The following is a 27,097-nucleotide window of genomic DNA, read 5'->3' on the forward strand; positions in this document are numbered from 1 at the left end:
AAAATGTTTGCCATAAATGCCATCTAAGTCATTAAGTTGGAAAAAGTATACACAGGGGTTATAATATACAGTGGAAACTCGATTATCCAAATGTGATGGGCAGGCACTATTTCGTTCGGATAATCGATTATTTGGAAAATCGATTAATTGCCTTTCCTCTGGGGCTTGGACCTTTAAAGTCTGCTCCCTATTCAGGAGAGAGCAGCAGTACACAGTGCACGAGATCCTGATCCCAACCCCGTCCAAATCCTCCCCCCAACCCCATCCAAACCCACCCCTTGCCCCCCAACACCATCCAAACCCACCTCTCAAACCCCCAAACCCATCTAACCCCATCCCCCAACACCGTCCAAACTTGCCCCCCAACACCGTCCAAACCCACCCCACAAACCTGTCCAAACCTGACCCCTAACCCCCCAAACCCGTCTAAACTCGCCCCTAACCCCATCCAAACCTGCCCCCAACCCGGTCCAACCCCGCCTCCCAACCCCGTCCAACCCCGCTCCCAATCCCGTCCTAACCCGCCCCCCAACCCCGTCCACACTGGCCCCAAACCCCGTCCAAACCCGCCTCCCAACCCCGTCCTCAACCCCGTCCAAACCCGCCCCCAACCCTGTCCAAACCCGCCCCCAACCCCATCCAAACTGCTCCCAACCCGTCAAAACCTGCCTCCCAACTCCGTCCAAACCCGCGCTCCAACCCCGTCCAAACCCGCCCCCCCAACCCCTTCCAAACCTGCCCCCCCAACCCCTTCCAAACCCGCCCCCCAACCCCGTCCAAACCCATTCCCAACCCCTTCCAAACCCGCCCCCCCAACCCCGTCCAAACCCGACTCCCCAACCCCGTCCAAACCCATTCCCAACCCCTTCCAAACCCGCCCCCCAACCCCGTCCAAACCCATTCCCAACCCCTTCCAAACCCGCCCCCCCAATCCCATCCAAACCCGCCCCCAACCCCGTGCAAACCTGCTCCCCAACCCCGTCCAAACCCGGCCCCAACCCCGTGCAAACCCGCTCCCCAACCCCGTCCAAACCCGCTCTCCAACCCCATCGTCAACCCCGTCCAACCCCGCCCCCCAACCCCGTCCAACCCCTTCAACCCCGTCCAACCCCGTCCCCCAACCCCGTCCAAACCCGCCCCTCCAACCCTGTCCCAACCCTCCCCAACCCCGTCCAAACCCGCCCCACAACCCCCGACCCCTAATCCTGTCCAAACCCGCCCAACCCCATCCAAACCCGTCCCTAACCCTGTCCAAACCTGCCCAACACAGTCCAACCCTACTCCCCAACCCCCAACCCCACTCACAATGCCGTCCAAATCTGCCCCCCAACCCCAACCCCCAACCCTGTCCAAACCCGCCCCTCTAACCCCGTCCAAACCCGCGCCCCCAACCCCGTCCAACACAGCACAAAGCGCGCGAGCTCCCGCCACCACACCTCCCCCTCCGACCCCTCTCCGGGGCATCCGGACTGCACACCAACAAGAAGACTACTGCTGCTGTTGCTGTCTTTGTGGGGTAAGTCTCCAAATAGCGCGCACACACATACACACACAACGTTTTACTGCAAATTTTTGAGAGGTTCCATGTTTGCCTTGTACAGGACAATGTTGGAGAGATTATCTGGGGAAGGGTGGTGGGTTTAGGGTACACCCCTCTGTAGAACTCCAGGAAAGTGTGGGGACAGAGAGAGGGTGGGAGGTCAGTCATTTGGAGACGGTGCCTGTTTAATCACTGTAAACAAAAAACGCAATCACTGCTGGAAACATGTTTTTGATGTAATGTTTCTATCGGGACCTCAAGAACTCCTTTGGATAATCAGATTTTCAGATAATTGGTATTCGGATAATCAAGTTTCCTCTGTATATCGTTAAATATACAATAATAAAGATTTATGCAGCTTATCATGTAAGAATGGCCACTTGTTCTTTTTTAATACATTTCACCTTGGAATGGATTGCAGCAGTGTGAAGTGAATGGAATGGAAAATTGGACTGGGTGTTAGCAGTCGTTGGATCTATTAGCATTAGTTTTTGCCTGGTGGGCGATGTTAAAATGCTCTATCACAAGTTACTTTATCATACATGCAGCAAATGTCTGGCTCAATTGCTCTCTTGATTACTATAAAATACTCAGATGAACAATTATGTTGAAAATGATATACTGAGAAGAACAAAATTCATTGGAATTAACATCTTATGAGAGAAACAATTAATGGTAACTTCACATTATGGCACAGAATGGCTCTGCAGCAGCAATTGCTCCAAGTTGGATTCATTCCTACCTTCACAGGTGATTACAGGGACAATGATAGATATCTATCAAGTTCAGAAAGGGTAACTGTATAGATAGAAATTTTCTTTAGAAGTTACATATTTCCTGTTGTTACATATTTCCTGTTGTGATTGTTCCTGTTAAGCTATGAGATAAAAGAAACTGATGGAAGCAGGTTTAGTTTTTATGATAGCACTAAAAGATTCTGTTTTCAGGTTTCTGTCCTTTGGCATTGTTCTGTATAGGACACCATCTATTGCCAGCAAATGACCAAAAGATTTCTTTTCTTGAATTCTATCAAATCTTCCAATCTACACTTAAACTAGTATCCATTACAGGGAAGATCTCTTCCATTTGTAGCAATATCATCAGCACATTCTTTACAGGGGAAATTGTGATTTTTCTACAAGAAGCAATATAACTTATCAAATACTATATTTAATAACACTCCTTTTCAACTGAGTTTCTATTTGTAATGATGTTTGACCCTAAAATAATATACTTTAAACCCCTCCAAAACAAAATCAGTAGTTTATGAAATGAGACTATAGTTTCTGCAGCATTTCATGACATAGTTGCAAATGTCAATGCCGCTACATGTTTAAGATGATTTAGAAATTGGAGAAGGGTCGAGGTAGTTTTAGGGAAGAAACAGTGACAGAGTGGAATAATCTCAGGGGAAAAAGCAGCTGTGCCAAAGGAAAGAAACAGTGGATACGAACAAAGTACAAAAAAAATTACAGACAACACTATTTTCAAAAAATGAGAAAATGTAAAATGAGGGCAAATAGAAAGTTAAGAATGTTCACAACATCAATATTTAAAGAATACGCATGTGAAATGAAAGAAAAGCAAAAAGGAAAGTGTGAATAAAGGTATTCTTTGTATTCTTTTCAGTCACATTAGGACTGGTGCTCATAAATTAATACAGAAAGAGAACATACAGTAAGGAACAATGATTTATACAGTAAGTTTGATAAAATGATAAAAATAGAACATTCACTTCACAACATACTTCACAATCACAATATCGTCGATTGGAATAAAATAGATACAAACACATTTAATAACAAATGTTATACATGATCAGTTAATTACTAAACACTCATGATGAACAGTAAGCTTAAGCAACAAGAAAGCTAAGACAAATGATAAAAGGATTGCCTCATTTACCTTAGTAATAATTAATCTCTGATAGAAATCAAATATTTTAACTTTACCATATTAGAAGGCAAGCAACACACAAAACAGACAGTGTAGCTGCATGCAAAGGAGGAGGAGTGAATATGCATAGCTAATATATTATAATTTTCTGTTATAAAAGCCTCACTCAGTCCCTGGAGATTAAACTCAGATGCTGGTAAGAGCAGGAAATGATTTTATGGACTGAATGCAATGTGAATGACCACTGTTTGCAATCCAGTTGGTCCAAACCAACACAACATTATGACAGGACCTTTTCTCCTACTTGCAAAAGCAAACTTGAAAATCCATAGCCATATTCTGAAAAGGTTGGAGTTGACTGTCACCAGCTCCTGCTAACAATTGATAGCTGGCAAAAACTGAACCTGATCTGTTTTTGTATAATCAATGAGCCTAATAAATAGGATAAAAGAACATTCATTCAGAAATTTGTAGGTCTCTGTTTCAGCTTGAAAGAAGCAGACTGTGAACTAAAAAGTAATTTTTTGTCCAACGTTTTTAAACAGTTAAATACATTTACTATCTTTACTCCATTACTCACTTTGGAAAATTCAGTAGGATCAGCAATTAAAAGGAATTCCAATATATTTAACATTGCCAGCACACTGCGGCATTGCATGTCCTTCTCAGAATTACATGCAAAACCAACAAGCAACTTCTGAAAGTAAGTGTTTCCAGGGCTCTCTCAAATGTATTCGACTCAACAGCAATGGGCCCACACTTAAAAAGATAAAGTACACCAAGAATGAAACAAACAAAAGTAGAAATTGCTGGAGAAACTCAGCAAGTCTGGCAGCATCAGTGGAAAGAAAATCATTAACACTTCGAGTCCTGCAACCCTTCCTCAGATCTCGAGTTTCACCAGAAATTTCTAGTTTTTTTTTCAGATTTCCAACATCCGTAGATCTTTGTTTTGTTTCCGTATAGGAAGACTGGGAAAACCGAATGCCTAATTGAGAGGCAGTAATGCGAATTAATTATCATGAAACTGAAGAATCCAATAAGGCAATAAGTAAGGGAATGTCTAATTGAAATAAGGGAGGATTTTCCAGTTCCTGAATTCAACCTCACACCAAATGTGTTGAGGTGGCTTTGCATTGAATTGTAACATTAGATTCACGTATCAAGCCACGTGCCTGTTCTCACAGAGAAACATCCAAGTTTATGCTAGTTTTCAATAGCACCCACTGTCTGCTACATACCTTCCACCAAGCAATCATTGTTCCAAGAAAATTATTTGCAGCTGGCATTATTCCAAGATAGAATTTATTAATGTTTATGGCTCTGTCCATTGCGCTCCAAAATGGAACATTTTTCAACAAGTTGTAGTCTTTTACATCCACTGATTATTAATTATGTAAAATACATGCTAATTTCACTGGTGAAAGCAGGCCTTCATTTATCAGAAATATATAGCTCACCACAGTGACTATGCATTAAACTAGTTTTATTAGGTTGATATCAATCACTAGAGAGTTTTTGAATAAATGTGTTTCTCAGGCATTCCACTGTCAAATTTCACCATCTGTATTATCTGTGATAATACCTAATATTTAAGATTAACGAAATCCAAATGCTGTAATAGTAAACTTGTAATTACAGTGATGATTCTTTATTAATTTAATAATCCGTTTATCTTGGTTCACAAGAATTATTAGATTTGTTTTATTCATTCACAAGATGTGGACATCACTAACCAGGCCAGGATTTTTTGCCTATCCCTAATTGCCCAGCAAGCAGTTGACTCCCATGTGTGTGGGGGTCTGGAATCACATATAGGCCAGACGAGGTAAGAATGACAGATTGCCTTCCCTGAAGGATGGTAATGAGCCAGATAGGTTTTCTGACAATTGACAATGATTTCATGGCCATCATTAGACTCTTAATTCCACAAATTCCACACTCTTCCACGATGGGATTTGAACCTAACTCCTCATGGCATGATCTGGTTTTCTGGATTAATAGTCTGATTAAGAGATTGAGATGACAACATTGCTTTAAAGCCATGGAGTCACCCGATGGTAGGATAATCTACAAACTGATGTGAATAGATAATGAGCTTGCTTGAAACCCCTCACCCCAATTACCAAAGGAGCCAGAAGGGAAACTTTGTATGATTTCAGCAAAGACTCACACATCTGCATGTTTGGAGTGATGTTAAGCATTGCATTAATTTAGAAAGAATGCATGAGAGACATAAAATTTCTATTTCTTTATTTAGGTATTGTGAGTGGGCAGAATCTTGAAATTGTTTGGATTTTTATGACTGAGATTTGATTAATTTTTCTGTTCTCGTCGACAAGACTGTATCAAGAAGTAAAAAGTGATGAACTGTTGAACTGTTCAAAATAATATGAAACTGCATCAAAAGACAACTAGGGGCAAATATTTGCTCTGAGCATGTTAGGTATTACAAAATCATCAACTGTTCACTTCTATATATATTCATTAATGGGATGTGAGCAATTGTTGGCAAGGATTTGTGGTCCATCTCCAATTACACATGAGAAGTTAATGTTGAATACATTAGTTCACATTACAACAACAAAGCAGAAACCTTAATAAGAATTTTATAATCACTTAAAAGGCTTACACATGTTTTGCTGACATGTTCACAAGATGACATGTCAGGATATATAATTATTTGCAGTGCCTTATCCACCGGTCTGATGAGATGGGACCACAATCCAGAAAATAATGCTAAGTTATTAAATAGGTAGAAGGTTTCATACACAAACAAGCAAACCTGAATAAAATGGGTGACTTATGTATGCATGCCTTTTCTTATAATGAACACCCTAATTTTTAAAAAAATCATACACAAGAATGTAAACTGACTACAGTCCTCCACTTTCACTTATGTTTGTAATCAATCGAATTCACCCCTTATTGTGAATAAAACTTTAAGGGAATGTTCATTATAAGTATCTAGATAGAAACTGATGTATTTCGCAATTACAAGAGAAGAGCATGTTGTCAGAATTTGCTCTTCCATCATGCATAATATCTACTCTGAGACAATGGAATCACAAGAACTCTATAGTCTATGAAGACAACAAATCATGGATCTAATGAGAGGGATCTGGTTTCCAAACAATCTTCATAGCATCAGAGAACATACTGAACAGAGTACAATTCTATAAGTGATTGCCAAGTGATTGTATATCATTATTCAATCATAATCCTGACCGAATGTTATACAGCACTGAGATTTTAATTGTAGAAGCAAAGTAATTCTCCTTTTTAAAGATAGCGTGCTATGGGAGAAGTCATTTTGTGTTTTGCAAATGAGTTAATTACCTTTGTTTAAAACCTCTAATTTGATAAACTATTAATGTAGCCAATATTTTCAATATCCTACCAGCAAACAATGCAGTGCCTGCAGATTTAATCCATAAATGCAGCGCATGGTTGAGTATCAAGCTCTATAGTCCAGAAAGTGCCACGTTCAGCAGCAGTTTGTACTAGATCAGGTGCTTCCTGCTGATCCACTAATTTTAGTGCTACAATTGGGCTTGGCACCAATGTATGTGTGTCTGTCTATACAGGATGCTCGTGGAATCAGAAACATGTGCAAACCGTACTGTGGTAAATGATGATTCCATGTGGAGTGAGCTATGGTTCAGTTCCATCAAGTCCTCCTTGGGCTAGACAGGCAACAAAGTCATGCATAACCTCGCCACAAGCATGGAGGCAAGCAGGAAAGAGTGGACTTAAAATTATTAGCTCCACTTAATCTTTGTGGGCAAGTGAATAAAATTAATAACATACAGATGATGAAATTTGTGCTCATTCTCCATCTCAGTGAAGGAGGTACAAATTCATCCACAGTTACATCAAGCCAGATTTCATTGACTTGTTCTACCTGTTCTCCATCCTTGTAGGTGTGAGTGCCTTTCATCCAGACAATGGTTGGGGTAGGGTCACCCTTAGCCTCACAGGTCAATGTAATCTGTTCTTCCAGCTCTACTGCAGTCTTGTTTTCCACATATGTAATTTCAGGTTTTACTATAAGACAAAAAGAGTTTTAAATCCTGGTTAATGACATACTGGCACCAACTAATAAGGAATGCCCATAAACTGACTGAATTTGTAGTAAGCTAGGACGATGATTCAGCAGTTAAAACAGGAGCTGCAAAGTCCAAATTTTCAGTAAGAACAACGTATCAACAAAATAGCCCTAACTGGAACTTCATTTCCCATTGTCATTGTCTGATTCAGAAACTGGAGCATGGTGCAGCACCAATTGTTCCCGAGTGGACTAATTCATAAAACACATGTACTAAATAAAAAGTGAAAATGCTAACTGCATTTCATGGCTGACAGATATCCAAGTAGGAAAATTCTAGGAACGTGTAGGTATGAAATTAAACAATTAGGTAATCATCGTATTCAGAAGCTTTTAAGTAAATGTGCATCATTAAAACGATTATGGAGAAGTGCTTAAAATTTTAAAAGCTTCCCTGATGTGCACTTTAATACTTATGCAAACCTCTATGATTTTTGGAAAACTACTAATTTCCGGCAACCCATTGGGCTATCATTTAGCGACTCTGAAGCAGCAAGATGTGGAGTTGTTCTGTTTCTTGATCCACCAGCAATGGTTCACCCAAAAGACAAAAAAAAGTTCTAACTCCTGTTCAGAGATATTGTGACATACCTCTGGAGCAAGTGGGATTTAATCTGGGCCTCCTGTGCAGAGGTAGAGGCTGAAACACTAAATGTAAATGAACAACTCAGTGTGGTACTGAAGGAATACTGCACTGCCATCTTTTGGATGAGAGAATAAATTAAGACTCTGTGTGTACCTTAAGGTGAAGGTAAAGGATCTCACAGCAACTTGTCTAAGAAAAGCCACAGTGTCCTGGCTAAAAACTACCCCTCAATCAATGCAACTGAAACATGGATTATCTGTTCACGGTCAAATTCCAGTTTGTGGAAGCTAGCTGTGTGTAACTGTGGCTGACATACTTCCTGCCTTCGAACTGAGCCTTCTAAAGTGCAGAAATGGCTTTAAGACCTCACAAGGTGATAAAAGGCGCTGTTAGACATAGCTTTTTCTCTGCCTTTCTTGAACGCTGATTTGAAGCATCTAACCCAATATAAATTCAACTTTAGGTGTAATGCAAGATGGATAACAACACAACAGTTGCCCATTTTTGGTCCTACCCAACGCTAACAGAAAGGAAAAATCAAAGTGTGAATGAGATGTACCTGAACTGTGATTAGGAACAAAAGTAGGCAATTCAGGCCCTCCAGCCTGCTCTACCAATTCAAAGAAATCAAAGTTGATTTGTCGCCTAACTTCACATACCTACTTTTGGTTCATAACCCTTAAATAAATTGTTAAGCAAATGTATTAACTCAGACATGGAATTAATTAATTAATAACTGATCCAGCATCCATTGCCTTTTTGTGGACGAGAGTTCCACACATCTACCACTCTCTGTGCAGAAGTGCTTCCTAACATCTCTCCTAAACGGTGTGGCCTAATTCTCAGACAATGCCTCCTAATTTAGAGTTCCCAAGGAGTGGAAATAGTTTATCTACCCTGTTTCTTTCCAGTTACACAGTCAGACAGCAAGGAAACAGGCCCTTTGGTCCAACCAGTCCATGCTGACCACGTCCCCAAACTAAACTAGTCGCACCTGCCTGCATTTGGCCAATATTCCTCAAACCTTTCTTATTCATGTACTTACCCAAATATCTTAATCATGTCACTGAGTCTGCACCCACCACATCCTCTGGTAGTTCATTTTACACAATAACCATGCTGCGTTAAAAAAGAAAGTTGCCCCTCATATCCTTTTTAAATCTTTCATCTCTCACCTGAAAAAAACTTGCCCCCTCGTTGACATGCTTCACCTTACTCCTCTCCTCTCTATAACCAAGGCCCATCACTTTATTCAATTCAGATTCCACCACCTGCTATGTCAATACTGCATTTGAAGACTTCAATCAGATCACCCTTAACGTTCTAAATTCTACAGAAAATGGACTTAATTTGAATAACTTCTCATACTTCAATCCCTTAAATCCCAGATATCATTCATGTAAATCTATGTTGTATTTCCTCCAAGGCCAGTGTCTCCTTCCTAAGGTGTGGTGCCCAGACTGCATTCAGTACTCCAAGTAGGCTTTAACCAGGGTGTTGTATAACTGCAGTACAACAACTGCATCCTTATACTTCAAGGGCAAGATCACTCCACCCAAATTGCACAAAGTTTCATCTTTCCAAGATGTATTTAATTATTAATTTAAATTAACTGATCAAATCAAACATGACACAAAAATATCTGAATTCAATTCATGAGCGATTTGTGTAGTGCTTTATGTTGCAAATATTAAATTGCAAGATTTCTCTCAAGGCTGTGTTGTAGGTTCTCTTCTACAAGGTAATCCTTTTCTTTCAGGGTGCTCAATATGACAGGGACAATCAAATGATTGAAGTGCATTATATTTTTTACAAATCAATTCATTAAAAAAAAAGCAAACAATCTCTGTATCATGCTGTGATCTAAGATAAAATGTTGATCAACCACTTTTACATGGCAATTACTGTGGACATGCTATTCTCAACAGTGGTTCCATGGCCATCATTCTGAATGCAGTTTATACCACGCGTGGAGAGCAACAGAGTTAACAGTTCATTTTGATGAAGCTGGTCATTCATCTGCAACATCATCTTGGTTTCTCTCCCCAGATGTTACCTTACATGCTCAAAGTTTCTAACCTTTTCTGAGATTTTTTTTAATCCCCTCCTAGATTCTAGTATCTTCATTACCTCACTGGTGTTTGCTGTTTGCATTACATGTGTTCATGAACAAATGGAAATAAAAATTTCCTAACAAGTAAACAGTCCATTTTTAATTCTGTGCTGCTTGAATGAGAGGAACAGAAATTCAATTCCTGGACCAACGCAATAGAATATTTTGCCACCAGAGGGAGCTTTGTTATTTTTCAAACATTACTTTGTCCTCTCCTGGTAAGAGGACAGAACTGAAATTGCTTGATTTAGTTAATGCCTTAAGGTTTTGATACTGATGGTGCATGGATTAGCACCTAAACAAATACATTTGAAATTTTCAGATTTTGGACATCGCCTGCAAATAGGACTTCTACCTATTCTGGAAGATACCCCACAGACTTCAAGCTCTCGGTTGGAAGGCAAATTCCCAGGATAGCTGAACGATTTCTCTGGATTAGAGGTGGAGGTTTGCTGGGTCAGGTTGCATTTGGAAAAATACCATGTTGCTTGATATAAGAAAAATCAATTGCTTTTGTGTATTGTTACAACCTTAATAAAAATGGGTGGCAAAGTAGCTCAATGGTTAGTACGGTTACCTCACAGCGCCAGGGAATCAGGTTCGGATCCAGCCAAGGGCGACTGTCCGAATGGAGTTTGCACATTCTTCCCGTGTGTTCAGGGATGTGTAGGATAGATGCACTAATCAGGGGTGAATGGGTCTGGGTGGGTTACTCTTTGGAGAGTCGATGTGGACTTGTTGGGCCAAATGGCCTGTTTCCGCACTGTTGGGATTCTATTTGTGTTCAACTTTCAACATCTGATTTTAACCTAAACCATCCAAGACCTAAATGGACTAAAGCGATTGTGAAAAGAGGACAAATACTGACCTACAATGCCTGCCATGATCACCTGACCATATATCATAGCAATCTAAATGAAACTAATGCAATTACCGTTTCATCCAAAGGCAGTGAAACCAGATAATTAAGTTAGCATCAAGAAATCTTGTTTTAATACACACTTGCATGAGGATTACATTAGATTCCCTACAGTATGGAAACAAGCCCTTCGGCCCAGCAAGTCCACACCGGCCCCCTGAAGAGTAACCCACCCAGAGTTATTCCCCTACCCTATATTTACCCCTGACTTGTCAATTTATGCATGGTCAATTTACCTGACCTGCACATCTTTGGATTGTGGGAGGAAACCCATGCAGACACAAGGAGAACGTACAAACTCCACACAGACGGTCACCCGAGGTGGGAATTGAACGCAGGTCCCTGGCCCTGTGCGGCAGCAGTGCTAGCTACTGCATCACTGTGCCGTCCCATTGACCTGTTAGGAGATTTAGGGATGTGTCCAGAGTATTCAGCTCAGAAATACAATGGAGCAGACTCAGGAACACACAAACACACCCACAATCAGCAGCTGCTTGAGTAGCAATAAGAGAGAAAAAAGAAATATGAACCTACAACAAAAATGTGGAAGTCTCCACCACCCTGTCGCTCAACATCAAAGTCAGTCCCAGTGAAAAAAGCAACTTAGGATATCAAACATTCACTGGGAATTCAAGATCTACAAAGTTTTTTCACTGCTTTTGGAATATTGCGTGCAATTCTAGTCTCCCTCCCATCGGAAGGATCTTGTGAAACTTGAAAGTGTTAAGCAAAGATTTACAAGGATGTTGCCAGGGTTGGAGGATTTGAGCCACAGGGAGAGGCGGAGTAGGCTGGGGTTGTTTTCCCTGGAGCGTCGGAGGCTGACGGGTGACCTTATAGAGGTTTATAAAATGATAAGGGGCATGGATAGGGAAAATTGACAAGATCTTTTCCCTGGAGTGGGGGAGTCCACAACTAGAGGGCATAGGTTTATGATGGGTGGGGAAAAAATTAAAAGGGACCTAACGGGCAACTTTTTTACAGAGAATGGTGAGTGTATGGAATGAGCTGCCAGAGAAAGTGGTGGATGCTGGTACAATTACAATATTTAAAAGGCATCTGGATGAGTATATGAATAGGAATGGTTTAGAGGGATATGGGCCATGTGCTGTAAAATGGGACTAGATTACGTTAGGATATCTGTTCGGCAAGGATGGGTTGGACCAAAGATGTGGATGAGTTTCCGTGCTGTACATCTGTATGACTCTATGCTGCAGAATACAAGTCAACAATTAAACAACTGGCCTCATTCATAAAATATAAATCTCACGGACTTGAATAACTTTAACTGCAATTGCCTTTACACTAGATATTCTTCACACCAACCTTTTTAAAATGTTTACTAATTTTTCAGGGTTAGAAGTTAAGAAAATTTATTTTCCTTTCCTTTTCCTTTTATTTTATTTTCCTTTCACAAAAAGACTCTTGTAATTTGCTGACTTTATTTCAAGTTAACCGTGTTTCACTTTAAGACTGAGCTGAGTGTTAACAAAGCAAAAAATATTGTTGTGACTCACCAATGGAAAGTTGGAGTTGAAAACAGGGAAGAATATTCCACTATCTCACCTGGTTATTAGTGTAAAATACTGCATTGCTCTTGAATTCCCCATCTTTATACTACCACATTAACTACCCAGAAGAGACCGAATAGGAGACTATTCAAATCAGGTAAGGAGTGTTAATCTTTGAGTTGTATGTCACAATATCACTAGGTAAAAACAATGACTGCAGATGCTGGAAACCAGATTCTGGATTAGAGTGGTGCTGGAAAAGCACAGCAGTTCAGGCAGCATCCGAGGAGCAGGAAAATCGACGTTTTGGGCAAAAGCTCTTCTTGGAAGAGTGAAGAATTCATCATCCGCAGTTCTCACTCTCATCCACCACCAAACTGCTGGGTGACAGGCAGGATAGGGCTGGATGCTCTACTCTAATGACAAATGCGTCAAAATGTGAAGAGTTTTACCAAACACTCGGAGAGTGATCTCAAGCTCAGCGTCTCCAGCCTTATTCTGTGCAATGCAGATGTAATCTCCGTCATCTCGTTTACTGATTTTGTTGATTGTGAGTTCAGAGCCATCTTCATTCATAATGTATTTATTCCCATCTGCTTCAATTACTACATCATCTCTGAAAAAAACACAGAAAATGAGATGTGTCAGGCTAATAACTACAAATCAGAGGTTCTGCAGAGAATAGGTGTAGCTGCAAAATTAGAGACAGAGTTCTTCGAATACATAGGTGGTTTTACACTCAGTGAATGTAACCTTGTGACCATCGGAGGGCTTGAGCATGGTTAAACATAGTTATTATTAAATAAACACAGCAAGACCGTGCCATTCTACAATACGATAGAGAACCAAAGCAGGTTTTTCTAAAATATGTTAAGTAATGCTCGTCCCATTTTTCACAATACTTTATTACAGCAGTAAAATAAAGTCAATTTAACTCTTGTACCAGAGGGGAAAATATTTCAAGAGAATAGACCTACTTCAGAGCAAATAAAAGACTTTTTTAAACCTTTTTAACACTAAAGCCTCTTGTGCATCATAAAAAGAAAGTTAAATCAATTGCAAACAAAGCTGTTTTGGCTCCCATTCTCAGACAGTTTTCCAACTCACAACACAAAGAATACAACTGAATTGAAATTAATATCGACGTATAGAGGCAAATTTCAAGAAAAGGGAATAATTATCTGTACTTAGCTAACTTAGTAATTTAGGTTTTTGACATTCGCAAGTATTAAGTGGAATTTAATGAGTTAGGTGTAACAATTTCAACTGTTTCTTGCAAATAGCATGCATTGCAGATATAGAGCACATAGCAACACAATGCGTGACGGCCTTCTTCTCGTCTTCAGCTACTATATATTTTAGAAATTCATCAAAAAAACCGCCTCGTGCTGTTTTAGTAACAGTTATGATTAGCTCAATGCCAAAGGTCTTGAGGATTTCAAATGACGCACATCTACTCTTAAGAAATAAGAGACAAACTAATTTGTTGGCTATACACTGTGGTAAAATGACTATACGGAACACCAAATCATTTTAATATACCCTTTCTTGAAACAAAATTGAAAAACAGGTCAGAAGATTATGGCACCGGGTACTAAAAGATCAACACTTCATAAACATATTTGACATTTTACTCTCCCTCACTTCATTTATTGCTTTTGATGAGTTAACTCATTCATTAACAGTGGATTTCAGAAAAATGCATTATACAGCTCTATGTAAATATTCCAAAGTACTTTCTGAACTCTGATGCAATTTTTAATTTAGGTCTTTATAAAAATAGATACAATACCCAAAAAAGATTCAAAATAATGACTCCTATGCAACTTTTAATGTTCTAGCATCCATTCATAGTCAGTTCGCCTGTGAACTTACACTACATTTCTTTAATCCTATTAGTGGTATTTAATGAATTGGCATATGGAAAACAAAAGGCATATAAAATGTTTCCAGTACTTTGCAATTATCCTGTGCTTGACACAGATAGCTGCTCAGCCATCCTTTTACACACTGTAATGCTATTCTGGAACATGAGGGCAGAAGTAGGAGCTGAAAAATATTGCCACTCTTCAGCAGATCAATCCCACTTCTAACACATATACAAAGGAGAAATAAACCTACTGAAGTCATGTTTTCGTTTGTAAATTAGTTTCCTATGGTGAGCAAAGTCAGCATTGCAACCAGCCAATTTCATGTGCTCATGGGTCTGTCAACATTCGTTTCAAGCCACAAACAGTTGCATTTTTAAAAAAATGCCGATCTATTTGTGTTGAATTTTTTTGTTCTGTATCCTCTTCCCATCCGGTTTGTGTTACAGTCATATCATGTTTATTATTTATGTCTATTCATTATCTGGAGCACAACTACCATCAGAAATTGACAAAACGTCTTGCAGATCATGAAGTTTCAGTTGATCTCAATCCATTATCATCCCAATGAGCCAGTATAATTAGCCACATGGCTCTAGGCTTTGTTGGCGAAAGGAGTGAGAGTGTCAAGAAACCAGGCAAGGTGACTGTAGCTGGTCACTACCTAACGTTGCCTACTGGATATTGTTTCAGTATGATAGTGAGGAAGACAAAGCTCTGGCTCGTCTATGCAGCCATAGAGATTTATCAATTCTCATTATTACAGCCCAAAAAATGAAAGAAAGGACACTTGGTTGAAGGACTAGAGGGTTGTCTGCATCTGTGGGACTGTATTTACATGATTCAGTTTTTCTTTTAGAATTGCAAGGAGGAGGATTAGGAGGAAAAACAAAAGTGCGCATATTTGCTTGAAATGCAGCAGTGAAGCATTTGCTTTCTCTTCTTTTATTTGTCACTTGACCAGCAAAACCAGGAGATTCATCTACATTTGTCAGCTAATATGAATTTGGTTTGACATTGTTATCTTGAATGGATCCCACAAAACCAAATTGCTATGTGTTTGCATGATAAAGGACATGTATGCATACATGTATGCTGTGTGTACATTTCATTGATTATGACGATAAACCATTCTGGATTGTGTTGAATGGTGTTTTTCTGCATCATCACAAAAAAGAATCAGTCAATATACTGCTCAGTCCCTGCTAACGCTATAAGCAATGGCATTAAACAGTTTGCAATCTGAAGTAGATCATGTGAAGGGAGTTGAGCACTGTACATCCAAATTCCAAAAATGCTGAAAGGTCGGTAACGTCTGAGTAATTGTAGAGCTATTTTTTTGAGTCACCAGAATCGTGGACTGGGGAGAGTTAAGGGATGTTGTGTTGGTGGACTTGCAGAACACATTTGCTCAGGATCTGCACAGAAGATTTTTAAAAAATCAGTCCGCAAGGAAAGAACCTTGGAATAAGTCATTGACGATTAATGTGACCATGATATCAGAGGATAGAAATGAAAGGTTCATATGCCAATTATCAGAATGTGACAACTAGTGTTCCCCTGGGATTTGCAGTGGGCTTGTTTTTCACTATTTATTAACAACCGGAGTGAAAAAGTGAATTCACATTTACACAAGTTGCAAAAGGCACCAAGCAGCTATGTGGTTCAGTGGTTAACACTGCTGCCTCACAGTGCCAGGGACGCAGGCTCAATTCCAACCTTGTTCGACTGTCTATGTGAAGTTTGCTCCAGGTCCTCCAGTTTTCTCCACAATCCAAAGACGTGCAGGTTAGATGAACTGACCATGCTAAATTACCCATAGTGTCGAAGGTGTGCAGGCTAGGTGGGTTAGCCATGGGAAATGCAGTTACAGGGATAGGGGGTATGGGTCTGGGTGTGATGCTCATCGAAGGGTCAATGTGCCAAATGGTCTGCTCCCACACTATAGGGAATAAATGATTCTACAAGATGAGAGAAAGGGGGCAGAAGATAATGTGGGAATATAGATAGTGAGCACACAAAACTGTGGCTGATGGAGTTCACCAAAGCAAACTGGGAGTATTTTCTTGGAGAAAAAAAGGATCTATGGAGGAGTGAAAGGACTTAGGTATCCATTTCACAAAACAAGAAGAGTGGTTACTAATTCAAAATCACAGCTGAAAAGCTGGTTAACTGATACTGGAAACTGTTTCGGAAAGAAATGAATAGTATTACTTGCTTTCTTTTCTAGTTTCACAAACACCAGAAGAAGAAACATTCTTATGTTAGTCAATAATTGGTTTAAGGCAGCAACAATTTATTTTCAGATTCAAGATTAATTGATTGATCACCCACTAATCTGCTGAAAAGTAAAAAAAACAATTTGTCAGTTTTTTCTGTTGTACAGTCATCAGGAAAATTCACAAAAAAAGAAATTCAAGGGGAATATTAACATGTGTGCTGCACATAATGAATCAATGAAAGGCTGTCACCTATTTCACGGATTTGAACAGTTACCATGCACATTTATTCCTTAAAGAGCTTAAAAGACAATGGTATATATAGCTTCCAATACATTGAATTCAATTGACACAATCCTAAACTGATCGTCAGCGGAATGGTTAGCATACTCATGATTACCCTACAAATGCTGCCCAAGTGAGGAATCACATCTAATATTACTAATTGTGTTACAGGTTTTGCAAATGCAAACTGATTGGGTACAGTCAGCAACTTGCTTGTTGTGAACATCTGAAGGTTATCTGATACAATCCAACAGACTTTGCAACTACAGTATTTGAATTGTTAATTCACAGGGACCTGTTGTTTGCAGACAGAAAGAACATGTGAACACTATACCCAACAAAATAGGTGACAGTCTTTGGCCTGGTTCACTTTGTCAACTTGACTGATTTAAAATTTACACAAATCTGACTGTTAATTGTCTATCATCTTGAACCGGGACATTCTCCATGACAATTCCTCTATCAGCGTGCACTTGGAAACCAATCAGTACTTTCCTCCCACACAGTGCAAATGTTCGCATTCCCGGTAAATTTGTTTTCTTATGTATTATCCTAATGAGCACAAGACAAAAAGCTTCACTGAGAAGTGTTTTAGTTACTAATACTCAAGTTAGATATTAAAAAATACTATTGATTGATTTTTATATTCCATAATTTGAAAAAATATATTTAGAGGAACAAGTTGAAATCTATTCAATGGAAAAGATCTCTGGAACCTTTCAATGATTCAATTATCACTGGCTGAACAGAAAGCAATTCCAAAGCAGTCAGAATAATCTTAATTCTTGTTCAAATTTTATTAATCTTACCTCATCCAGGTCACCTCTGGTTGTGGGAATCCATCTGAATCACAAGTCAATGTCACAGACTGGCCACTGTGCGCTGTGGCATTCACCACCATGTCTCGGGGATGTATGCTGGGAGGAACTGTAACAAAAGAGTGTGAATACCATGTAAGGTGACAATATATAAAAAACAATGAATAATCATGAATGCCATTTTCCATGGTCCATTATCCCTCATCTGCAACATTTCACCATGACATCCCCTATTGCCTCTCGGTTTTCAAGTCACATATGACTGCCCATTCATGGTTTAGTTTCTATTTACCCGCTCATATACACAAGCACATTTAGGTCATTTTATAGCAAATGTTTTTCTATCTTCCCACATCATTACCTCCATAGTCCCAAGGATTTATTTTTATATCCCCTTCAGAGTCTTCTATTCCTCTGGATTCAGCCTTCATTTTATTACTTCTATTTATGGAGTGTAATATAAATGCAAACTGTTGCTTTTGTTTATGAAACAGCTTGGAAAATGAGATGAGGTGGTAAATAACAACTGCATACATTTGCTTTAAACAATGTTTTATTTAAACTGAAGAGCTGTGCAATTTACCAAACTGGGTTAATGACCAAAATATTGAGAATTAAACAACTTACCATTAACAATAACCCTTATATCCTTGAATTTGATTTCACCACGGGCAGCAATTATTCCTTCACATCTGTAAGTCCCTTCATCTGTCTTCTTAATACGGCGAATTTGCAAGTAGTTGTTGGGAAGCATAGTAAAACGATCTAAAATAAAAAAAATGGAAATCATCAGTACTCATATTTTATAAAAACAATACAATCGAAGTAATTTACCTCACAAACCCAGAGCTTAAAGATTTCTACTCTCTAACTTTGGAGCTTTCTCCTTCAGACCATTTTTCTTTCAATCATGATGCTATTTCTCTTCCTTGTTCATAAACTGGGACTGCATTTCTCATTAAAATACAGTTTGCTTCTCCTATAGTATTCCCAAGAATTGTCACAATCTCCAGGTTCCTGGACAAATGGAATGGTGGGAACATAATACAAATAGACCTATTTAATAAGATGATCCAAAGGTTGTATTTTGACTGGGTGATAGTGTTACCATGAATGTTGGTACAAGCTCAAACATGAAATCCTGCTTTGTACTCATAATGACCAATTTTTGTTTCATTTGTCAAAAGGAAATATTTCATTCTCAGTTGCCTGAATGACATGCTCATGAAGGTCACATCCAAACCCCACCAAGAGTAAAAACCGACACAGAAAGAAAGAAATGGAGATCTGCTCTACCCAACAGAAAAAAAAACCCAGTTTGCTGCTTGATAATTCCTACAATTATTACCTTGAAGTTAATCTGTGTCTTGTGAGCTAGGTGTCCATTTTGTTTCTAGTTCACACACAACTTAGTAATACATGGTACTTATCACTTCCAATAACTGACATTTTTTGACAGCTATATTCTTTATCCAAAACCAGCTATTGTACTACATAAAGTAACCAATCTGTTTTCCTCATTGTACTGAATTTGAGTTTCTATTTGCAGAATTTCTTTGCCACAATTAAGTTTGAGAACGATTATTGGAATTCACTTTAGCTTAAAAATTCAATAAATGCTTCTCTCCATTCTCTGTAAACACTTTAAGCAATTTTCTACATTAAAGGCACTATGCAGCTACAAGTTCTTTTTATTAAATCCTGAACAGAATCTACAAATTCTACCCTTTTTTTTGGCAAGTTGCTCAAAAGCTAATCTCAAATACCTAAAAGGATTTCAAAACAAAGATATAGCACATTTCCATTTTGATATTTGGATTCTCAGATCACATCATGTGATCAGAAATAAAAATGGACAAGGGGGTTGCAATTTGGTATATTACCTTATACCAAAAGTTTCCAAACAATGGATTGCTTCTCCCTCATGGAATTTTGGGACGAATAAGTGTTGTTGCCAGCTCCGAGACAGCAACAGCATAGTTTGAAAACTCTGATATAACCAGTGTTAATTTGCTGCAAGGTCCCTTTAAATGCTTTTTGTTTGGGGGCATGGCCTAATGATCTGAGGCTTAAGTGCAAACACCAGTAGGGCCTAAAACAGTTGATATTTAATGTGTGCTTTTTTTTGTCTGTATTGTTGCTCTCTATTGTCTCTATCAGGGTGGCACAGTGGCTCATTAGTTAGCACTGTTGCCTCACAGCACTGGGGACACAGGTTCGATTCCAGCCTTGGGTGACTGTCTGCGTGGTGTTTGAACATTCTCCCCATGTCTGTGTGGGTTTCCTCCCAAAATTCAAAGATGTGCAGGTTAGGTGAATTGGCCATGCTAAATTGCCCATAGCCTTCAGAGATGGTTAGGTGCATTAGTCAGGGATAAATATTGGATAATAGAGTAGGGGAATTGGTCTGGGTGGTTATTCTTTGGAGGGTCAGTGTGGACTTGTTGGGCCAAATGGCCTGTTTCCACACTGTAGGGATTCTATATCTATTTGAACACCCAAACCATAAATCTTCCCAGTTGGATCAGACCAAATGTGAAATATTAAAACAGGGTCACAGCAGAAAAAGGGTGAGGTAGCTTTGCCTTAGATGTTGATTCAGATCCAAGCAGCACGTCAACATGGTGTTACTTGATCACGTTAACAACAAGTGTGCAACCAGCATGAATAGCACAATTAATGAGCTACACTCACAATATTACATTGTAAGACACAGGAACCATCATTTCTATTCAATTCACTGACACTTTTTGACAGCTGAAACATTTGTCCAAAACCTATAATTGTACCACGTAAAGTGACAAATTCATTTTTGTCATTGTGCTGAATTTTACTTTCTATTTACGGAATTCCTTGTTACAATTAGGTTTGAGGATGATTGTTGGAATTAACTTTAGCTACAAATTCAATAAATGCTTCTCTCAGTTCTCTGTAAAGCACCTTAAGTAATTTTATAAAATAAAGACACACTGGAAATACAAGGTATTTTTGTTAAGACCTGAGCAAGTGGTAAAATGGTGAGCCCCAATTTAACACCACGTACCACGGTTAAATCTGGGTAGCAATGCTTGGTCAATGTGACAATTGCTGGGTTGCATGGAGTAGCAGTTGCGGATACTGATGCTGTGGAAGCAGGTATAGGAAGGATTTAATCTTCTCATGAGATTTTTACATTGCAAGATGCTGGTAGGATAAGCTGCAGTGGACCATTTCTTTAGCCAACTGCTGCTTAAATACCTCATGTCTGAGCTTTCGTGTTATAGGAAATGAGTAGCTGTCAAAACATGCTCAAATTGGTCTGTGCAAGAAGTACAATAAAGAAGGGCTTGCACAGAACATTCACACCATGGAAACAGTGCACCAACACTGATTTCATGACCGTAGATAAAATCAGGAGATAATTTCTTGCTCAAATTACTTGGAAATTAAATTCGCATAAAATATTTTTTGCATGCATAAGCATGTCGACTGCTAAAACAGAATGACAACTATAGGTCTGTCATGAGAAGGTCTGCAAATAAAATTAACACTGACAACATTCACAGAGATCAAGCTCACACTGACAGGAGCTCGATTAGCAGGACATTATCTTTCATAGAACCATGTGAAGCTCTCGAGTAGAAAGAAGAAATGGCTTAACTGAATAAAATTTCCAAAAACTCTTGTGTAACACAGAAAACTGTCAGGTGATCCCAACAATCGAAGCACAAACAAGTTGTGTGTGGTAATGGGCAGAAACTAAAAAAAGCGAGATTTCAATACAAATTCACTGCATGATTTGTATATGCAAGACAGAATTAACAGTCATAAACTAATGTTCTAACTTCTAAATTTAATGCTTTAAATTCTATTATTCAAAGTCGCAAAGGTGGTTAATCAACAGGTGGAAATTTTCCAACTTTCTTTTTGAAAATGGCGTGATGGCCTACTAGTATTATCACTGGACTGATGATCCAGACACCCAGCTGGGGACACAGGCTCAAATCCTGCCACCTCACCCCCACTTACCCCTCCCTGAACCCCCAACCACTACCAGGCAGAGAGATCTTATTGCATGTAGAATCATGGAGCAGGCTCAAGGGCTGAATGGCCTGTTCCTAAACCTTGTTTGAATTCAAAGGGGGACACAGTATGCCTTGAGCTAGAAATTGCTAATTATGTATATTGTGTGAAGTAAAATTATACTGCTACAGAATGAATTCATAAATCACATCAAATGCAATGCCTGAGTCAACTTTACTTCATAAACCTGATATTTGTTTTCATTAATCCTCTTTCGGGCTGTTTTATGGAAAGTAATAAATCAGGAATTTGTTAATTACTCGCTATGGGATCTGTCTTCCAGATTTATTTTGAGGTTGAGAAAGTGGGAATTAGAAAGATTTCGTTTAATACAGATGCATATTTAATTAAACCGAGAGAAGTCACTTCAACCTGCAACTAATTTCCCAAGATTCTGACACATGCATTTTTATTCTTGGTATTTAGTTATTGTTAGTTGTTGTCCGATACTAAATTATTAAATTGTTACTCCTCCCTTCTCCATCCAGTAACATCAATACACCAATGGAATCTGACTTTATAGTCTTTTAGATATAAAGAGGATTAAAGAAAAGATGCTAGAAAGTGTGTGAAAATGAGATGAGGTGAAAGTGTGTACCCTTAAGACCTGTACCTACAGTCAGTGGGACATAAATCAACATTCACAGAAGACTGGGAACTTTTTACAGCATTTCAATATCAAAACTTAAAAATCGAATTTAATTATTTCATGGAAAGTGGGTGCCACTGCCAAGGTGGCATATTGCTGGAGGATTCTTCAGAAGAGCACAAGTAAAGCTGACTCTTTCTTCAGAGTCACTGCTTATAATGCAGTGATTCAGCAGCCAGTAGCAAATTTGGCTGCACCACGTGCAGAAAGCTGACAAAGACTTGGGTCAACAAATATGATGATGTGGAGCTACATGATTAGCTGCAAGGTTCCTACAGCTAACACGAATCCAATGACTGTGATCATAGACAGGGTAAATAGAGATAAGTTTTTTCCCAGGGTGAAGGATTCAGTAACGAGAGGTCACACTTTCTAGGTGAGAGATGAAAAGTTAAGGGGGATACACATGGCAAGTACTTTACACAGAGGGTGGTAAGTGCCTGAAATGCGTTGCCAGCAGAGGTAGTAGCGACAGGCACAGTAGATTCATTTAAGTTGCATCTGGACAGATGCATGAGTAGTGGGGAGCAGAGGGATACAGATGCTTAGGAAATGGGCGACAGGTTTAGACAGTGGATTTGGATTGGCTCAGGCTTGGAGGACCAAAGGGCTGGTTCCTGGGCTGTAAATTTTCTTTGTTCTTTGTAACAGCTGCCTCCACTCAACAACATTATGGGCATGTTGCTATGGGACGAGTCACTGGGCCACTCTCCTACAACATCTCCACTTTCAGCAATCACCAGACAGGTACCGGTCTTTCCACATATGGTGTTTGTTTTCATCTTCTTTTTAACCCATCACTTAGTTGGCTTCTGCAATCCAGGACAAGCTTAAAAAACAAGACAAGTTCTCAATACCTCCTTCGTAACTGCCGAGTACAATTCAATGGTGACACACCGGTTTAGGACCATGATTGCCTTACTTGATCTCTGAAAGAATGCAACACTGAACGTTACAGAGCCCCTCAGCCACAGAGCCACACAGGAAAACAGGAGCACAAAAGAATGTCGGTCTTGTCTGATCTCTCGCTTGGCTTTGATATCCAGCTGGCACTAAGATAGGTTTAGAAAATGCAGTCTTTCATACTAATCACAACTGACCAACCTCGAAATGTTCCTGGCAGTCGAAGACCAACGAGAAAAGGATTTCACAGATGTAAACAATTTCAAGCAGAAATGAACCTTGCAAGGCAGACTTGATTAGGTTTGGGTTCCAGCTTCTTTGTGTGCTTACCTCTATGATTCAGAAATGAATCATATCTATTTAACACCGCTGTTAATGGGGATAATTAATTTGTCATTAATACACAAGGCTTCCCGACAAAGCTTTATATTTCTCTTTGGCTGCTGGCCCTCAAGCTTAGAAATAAACTCTGAATGATCACAGCTGCCACAATTTCCACATTAAATATTCTAAGGCCCTAACCAGGTTACAAATATAGAATTTAAACTGACCAGGTCCGACATCCCCCATATCTGCATGCCGCAGAGGGCAGCAGCCCACTCTTTGCTACCACTGAAGTGATACAGACAAGAAAGACGCACCAACACCAGCAACCTCAACCCAACATCGGTAGCATTGATGCACTGACCCTCCTTGATCAGCTGTGATGGGCTGGGCACACCGTCAGTATGACCAACACGAGACTCCCCAAGCAGGTGGTCTACTCCCAGCTCTGAAATGATAAGAGAGTCCTAGGTGGACAGTGGAAGTGCTTCAGGGATACCCTAAAGGCCTCACTGGCCAAATGGGATATTCTCACTGACCCAAGAGCATCCAAAGTGGAGGAGTGGTATCTGAGCACCACAAAACTTGTGGTCAGGAAAAAGCAGAAGCCAGGCAAAAAACAATAAAAGGAGTGTGCTGCTGCACCAATGCCCCACCCACCCCTGTCCTGTGATCACCTGCCCCAAGTGTAACAGCTGCTGCACCTGTTTATCAGTTTGTGCAGCCACCTATGGACTCACCGAGAGTGCAAAGAGGGTCATTCTCGTCTGCGAGGGGCCAATGATGACGACAACTGACAAGAATCGTACTGACAGTTGTTATTGGCCTCTCCATCTGGCCCTCGTGTGTATGGCCATGACATGGCACATTTCATCTCCACCCCGCCTGTGTAACTGTGTGTCTATTTAGAATGATGGAAACATACAGCACAGAAGGAATCAATTTGCCCTGTCTGACCTCTTTAAAAGAGCAGTCATGTCTGGACCCTTAATCCTGTTTTTTGTCCATAATCATGCATGTTCAACAACTAGCCTCATATTTTGCTCTGTCGATGACCTTTTCTCTCTGACCTCTTGCAAAAGGGACAAGTCTTTCTCCACCTATTCTCAATGTAGCTCCCATCTTGAAACCTTTATTAGGTTACCTCTGAACCTTGTACGTTCCACAAGCCTTTCCTTATAAAGGAAGTGCCCTACTCTAGTAAATCCTGGCAAAACCTTCTCCCTTGCTAAAGCTTATACATCTGCCTTCAAGGCGTAGTGCCCTACAATTGTCCTCAGTATTCCAGCTGAACCTATCCACTGATGTAAAAATTTCCACTTGATCTCTTTTCTTTTACATTCCATTCTCTTGTTTGTGTCTGTAACCACCTTAACAATTTGCTCTGCCACCTTTACGTTTTAGGGATTCCAGGCAAGCTGGTTTGCACTGCTCAGTGCACCGCCTCTGAGTTTACGATAGAGGGACGATCATTGAAAAAGGAATTGAAGGTGACTGGGCCAAGGACACTACCCCGAGGAACTCCTACAGCAATGTCCTGACTTTGAGTTGTTTGACCACCACCACCACTACCTACACCATCAGGCACCCAGGTTTGATTCCAGCCTCGGGTGACTAGCTGGAGTTTGCATGTTCTCCTTGCATCTGCAGGGGTTTCTGCCAGATGCTCTGGTTTCCTCCCACAGTCGAAGATGTGCGGGTTAGGTGGACTGGCCATGGTAAATTATCCCATAGTGTCCAGGGATGAGCCATGGGAAATGCAGGGTTATAGGGATAGGGTGAGGGTTGTGTCTAGCTGGGATGCGTTTCAGTGGTCGGTGCAGACTCGATGGGCCAAAAGGCCTTTTTCCTCACTGTAGGGATCCTATGTTCCTGTGAACTGGGCAAAAGCATGGCAAATGGAGTTTGATGCAATGAAGTGTGATGTAATACACTTTAGAATTAATAACATGGAAAGATTACACAATCTGTAAAGGATATAAATTTGAAAGATGCAGATGAGTAAAGAGAAGGTTGTTGTGATTCTGGAAGAGGATTTTCTAGGTGATACATGCTATTGCCACTGTACATCAAGGGTGGAGTCAGCGAATGTTTAAAGGTAGTGGATGATATGTCAAACATCCAGGCAAGCAGAAAGCATTCCGTCATGTTTGCAGACGGTGGGAGTTAGGAGTTGAATTATGCCTCACAGGAATTTCCATTTCTGACCTGTTCTTGGAGCCACGTTAGTTACATGGCTGGTCCAACTTCTGATCAGTAGTAACCTTTCATGATGTCAGTACTGGGAAATTTGCTATTAAAGGGAAATGGTTAGATTGCCTCTTGTTGGAAATCATCATTAGTATTCATTTCACACACATTCCAGACAATTGCTAGCTATCTTCCACATCTGAGCGCAGTCCAGGTCTTGTTGCATTTGACCATGCACAGCTTACTGATGTGTCACATATGGTGCTGAATGTCGTGTAACCATCAGCAAAGATTCCAACCTCTGGAGTTTATGATAGAGGGAATGATCATTGATAAAGGAGTTGAAGACAACTGGCCCAATGACACTGCTGTAGGAGTTCCTCAGGGTAATGTCCTGGATTTGAGTTGTTTGACCGTCAACTGTTTTAACCAGCTTCCCTTTGTGCTAGATTGGAAGGAAAACAGCAGGAGTGTTCCCAATTCCCTTTGACTTCACTTTTGCTTAGATGCTGTAATGCTATGCCTGGTCAAACACTACCTATTGCCAAGGTTTGTCCATGTTAGGACAGGAGCTAAGTGGTATTGGCCAAATCCCAGCTAAACATCAGTGAGAAGGTTACTGCTTTACATATACTGTTAGGAAGTATTGTCAACAACACCTTCCCACATTTTGCTGATAATCAAGTAGATGGGTGGCCTGGTAATTGGCTGAGTTGTCCTGCTTTTCATGGATATGGGCAACTTTTCACCATTTTGGATACATGTCAATGCTGTACCTGCATTGGTATAGTGTAATTCAAGGAGTGGCTAGTTCTGGGGCACAGCCTGTCTGTGCTATTGGTGGGATGTTACCTTTGTAGTAGCAGGTTCCTTCAGCCATCTCATATTAGGTGGAGGGAATCTCAGAAAGAGACAGAGGTGAGATCATCTGGCAATTCTGACTGACGATGACTGCAAATGTTTCAGCCTTAACGTCTGGGCATCACTTAGGTTTCTTCAAATCACTGCTGAATATCCACCATGAATGACTAAAAAAAAATGATAGTCCACCCACTTTGAATGCTCCCCAGCCCACGTAACATTATCACCATTATTATACCAATTTT

The 27,097-nt window shown here is 40.0% G+C and overlaps 1 protein-coding gene across 12 annotated transcripts in view; it reads right to left on the reverse strand.

The window, feature by feature from the left end:
* The window catches only part of ncam1a (neural cell adhesion molecule 1a), a 511,684-nt gene that overhangs the window by 167,039 nt on the left and 317,548 nt on the right, over window positions 1-27,097 (reverse strand). For all 12 annotated transcript variants that reach the window (XM_087976401.1, XM_043676728.2, XM_043676727.2 and 9 more), the window contains exons 5-8: window positions 18,491-18,628; window positions 17,855-17,972; window positions 13,126-13,289; window positions 7,341-7,483 (exon numbers count right to left, since the gene is read on the reverse strand). In XM_087976401.1, the coding sequence (XP_087832527.1) occupies window positions 7,341-7,483; window positions 13,126-13,289; window positions 17,855-17,972; window positions 18,491-18,628 (563 nt within the window). The remainder of the gene's footprint in view (window positions 1-7,340; window positions 7,484-13,125; window positions 13,290-17,854; window positions 17,973-18,490; window positions 18,629-27,097) is intronic.

This window comes from Chiloscyllium plagiosum, unplaced genomic scaffold, assembly GCF_037043375.1.
Source record: "Chiloscyllium plagiosum isolate Xiang-an unplaced genomic scaffold, Cpla_swu_hap1 HiC_scaffold_29, whole genome shotgun sequence".
Taxonomy (NCBI): Eukaryota; Metazoa; Chordata; class Chondrichthyes; order Orectolobiformes; family Hemiscylliidae; genus Chiloscyllium; species Chiloscyllium plagiosum.